Source organism: Clarias gariepinus, chromosome 12 (assembly GCF_024256425.1).
Source record: "Clarias gariepinus isolate MV-2021 ecotype Netherlands chromosome 12, CGAR_prim_01v2, whole genome shotgun sequence".
Classification (NCBI taxonomy): Eukaryota; Metazoa; Chordata; class Actinopteri; order Siluriformes; family Clariidae; genus Clarias; species Clarias gariepinus.
Window position 1 is genome coordinate 6,187,501 of NC_071111.1, and position 2,500 is coordinate 6,190,000.

General features: G+C 45.0%; 1 protein-coding gene across 4 annotated transcripts in view; it reads right to left on the bottom strand.

Annotated features, from left to right (window-relative positions):
* sox5 (SRY-box transcription factor 5) overlaps positions 1 to 2,500 on the bottom strand; it is a 253,505-nt gene that overhangs the window by 47,036 nt on the left and 203,969 nt on the right. For all 4 annotated transcript variants that reach the window (XM_053508513.1, XM_053508512.1, XM_053508514.1 and 1 more), the window contains one exon: positions 1,369 to 1,455. In XM_053508513.1, coding sequence (XP_053364488.1) covers positions 1,369 to 1,455 — 87 coding nt within the window. The remainder of the gene's footprint in view (positions 1 to 1,368; positions 1,456 to 2,500) is intronic.

Here is a 2,500-nt window from a genome sequence, read left to right on the forward strand (position 1 = left end):
CAGGAGGTTACAAAAAGGGTTGTGTGAGGAACGTTCTTATAACATCTCATAACATTTTTTTTTCTGTTCGCAAACGAATGCGCTGATGAATTCTCAAGTCTGATTGGTCAAAAGGTTTTTAACAAGTTCTGTCCCAGGCAACGTCAGAATAAAGACTGAAAACACTCACTATCTGTATGTAGTATGTTTTAGGAGAAACATTTATAAAAGGAAAAAAAAAAGTCATACAATGGAGGAGCAAAACAAACAAACAAAAAAAAGACCCCTGACACTGGAGACTCCTTCCATAAATAAAACTAAATGTGTCCTTATAGAAAAAAAACCCCTAACAATCTGCTATGATATAACGTTAAAACCTTTCGACCAATCAGATTTGAGAATTTAAAGGCTCTCTGGTTTCGAGAGGAAATGTAAAAACTATATATTCGAGAACACAGTCTATAACAGGCGCTTCACGATGTTATGAGGACGTTGCTCACGCATCCACGTTGATAATCCTGAGAAGGAAAACCTTGTTGTGACGTTGTACCGCTAGATTTAGAACGTTATCGCAATACCAAAGGTTACGTTCCTAACACTCGGACTCAAACGTTCTGAAAACATTCTGATCTTGTTACTAAGAAAGAAAAATAGAAATATAAAAACATGAAGCGACAGGCCTGGAATGTTTTGTAGTGAACCCACACACACACACACAGACACACACACACACGGCCGGTTCCCTCTCCTAGCAGGGATGCTCTCTCCTGGAGAAACGTCTCCTCAGCAGGGTTCCTTCACCTGATCAATGAATCCCTTCTTCTTACCCAGAGTGCAATCTGCCTCGCTTTGATCAAAGAGACACCGAGCGAAGGCCGTTTCTCAGAGTTTAGCCGGCTAACCCACAGGAAGCAGATCAAAACCGCCGGTACTAAACGTCGTCGGCGTAGCCCGCACGTGCTCGCTGACCTGACACGGCGTATCATTAACCGCGCTAACACGGTTGCTTAGCGAGCCTCGTTAACAAGACGTCGTTAGAGGGGTTTTAAAAAGACAACTTTTTCCTTTTATTTTTTTGAGACAAAGAAACTTTCGGCGAACCGATGACACGAGCAGGTGTTGAAAGAAGGGGAAAAAAAAGTCTGTGCGAGTGTGTGTGTGTGTGTGTGTGTGAAAAAAAAAAGCTGCGTGTGAGCAAACGAATCGATGTTTGTGCCGTTGTTCTATTAAGAGCAACACAAAACAGGTGGCGCATTTTATGGAGCGACTAATGCACTAATGTGTCTGAGTGTGCAGCAGAGATGGATACTGTAGACACACACACACACACACACATGCGCACACACACACACACACAGATACATGTGACGTAAAAGTCTTCCTGTTTACCTTTGATCTCTCCAAAGTGACCGGAGCCCATGGCGAGCAGCTTGTCCTTCCAATCCTTGGACAGAAGCCTCTCAATGCTGGGGGCCTCTGTGGGGTGAGAGACAAAAAGAGTGAGTGAGTGAGTGAGTGAGAAAGAGAGAAAGAGAAAAAAGACAGTGAGAGAGAGAGAGAGAGAGAGAGAAAGAGAGAGAGAATCAAGCAAAGGCAGGCCACATCACAATAAAGCTCATTTAAAGTCCATTTGCTGTAATAAAGGCTCGTCTCTCTAATGGCAGCAACAGCGGGGTGGGAAGAAGAGAGGATGAAGGGAACCAGAGAGAGAGAGAGAGAGAGAGAGGGAGAGAGAGAGGGAGAGACGCTGCTTCCTCACCTGCTGTTAGCCAATCATTAGCCCTGTGCTCCAGCTCACACAAAGAGCCTCTTAATGCACCACCACAATGGACACATTATCGAGCCTGGCGCTTTGTTTTTCTAATACGCCACGCAGACCCCCGGCTCCCGCAAAACACGCTAATTACTGACCTGCCAAGGACGAGCCGATTCGACGAGAGAGAGCGAGAGAGAGAGAGAGAGAGAGAGAGAAGTAGAAGGCCAGATACTCAGTACAGACCTAAATTAAACGAATACTCCTCCATTTTTCAACCTAATCAGCGTCCATCACCGGATCCGTAGCACGTGCGAGAGAACAGGGGACACGTTTCCCCAAAGCAACATCGCTGGACTTTTTTCGTAACCCAAGTTGTTATAACTAGGAAAGACGTCAGGACCATCGGTGGCAAAAGAAAACATGGACTTTTATCCAAGATGTTCTGGTTACTTCAATCATTCTTGAACATTTGGTCATATCCACACACCATGCTTCAGCTTATCCTACTGTCAGTTTAAAGTTCGATAGGTTCAAGATATAAATATATATATATGCAAAAAAAAAGAATTCATTGGCCCCCAGTTTGACGCAGCGGTTACCAGAAGGTCGCGAGTTCGAATCCCGGATGATGCTGTAGCCGCCTGCAGTCGGGGAGACTAGATAGAGCCAATGAGGGGTGTGTGGAAGTCGAATGATCTCACATCAATCGTGGCACCAGCCAATCATGTTTGTCTGTGAGGTCACGCAAGTGGAAGGAGCAGATAG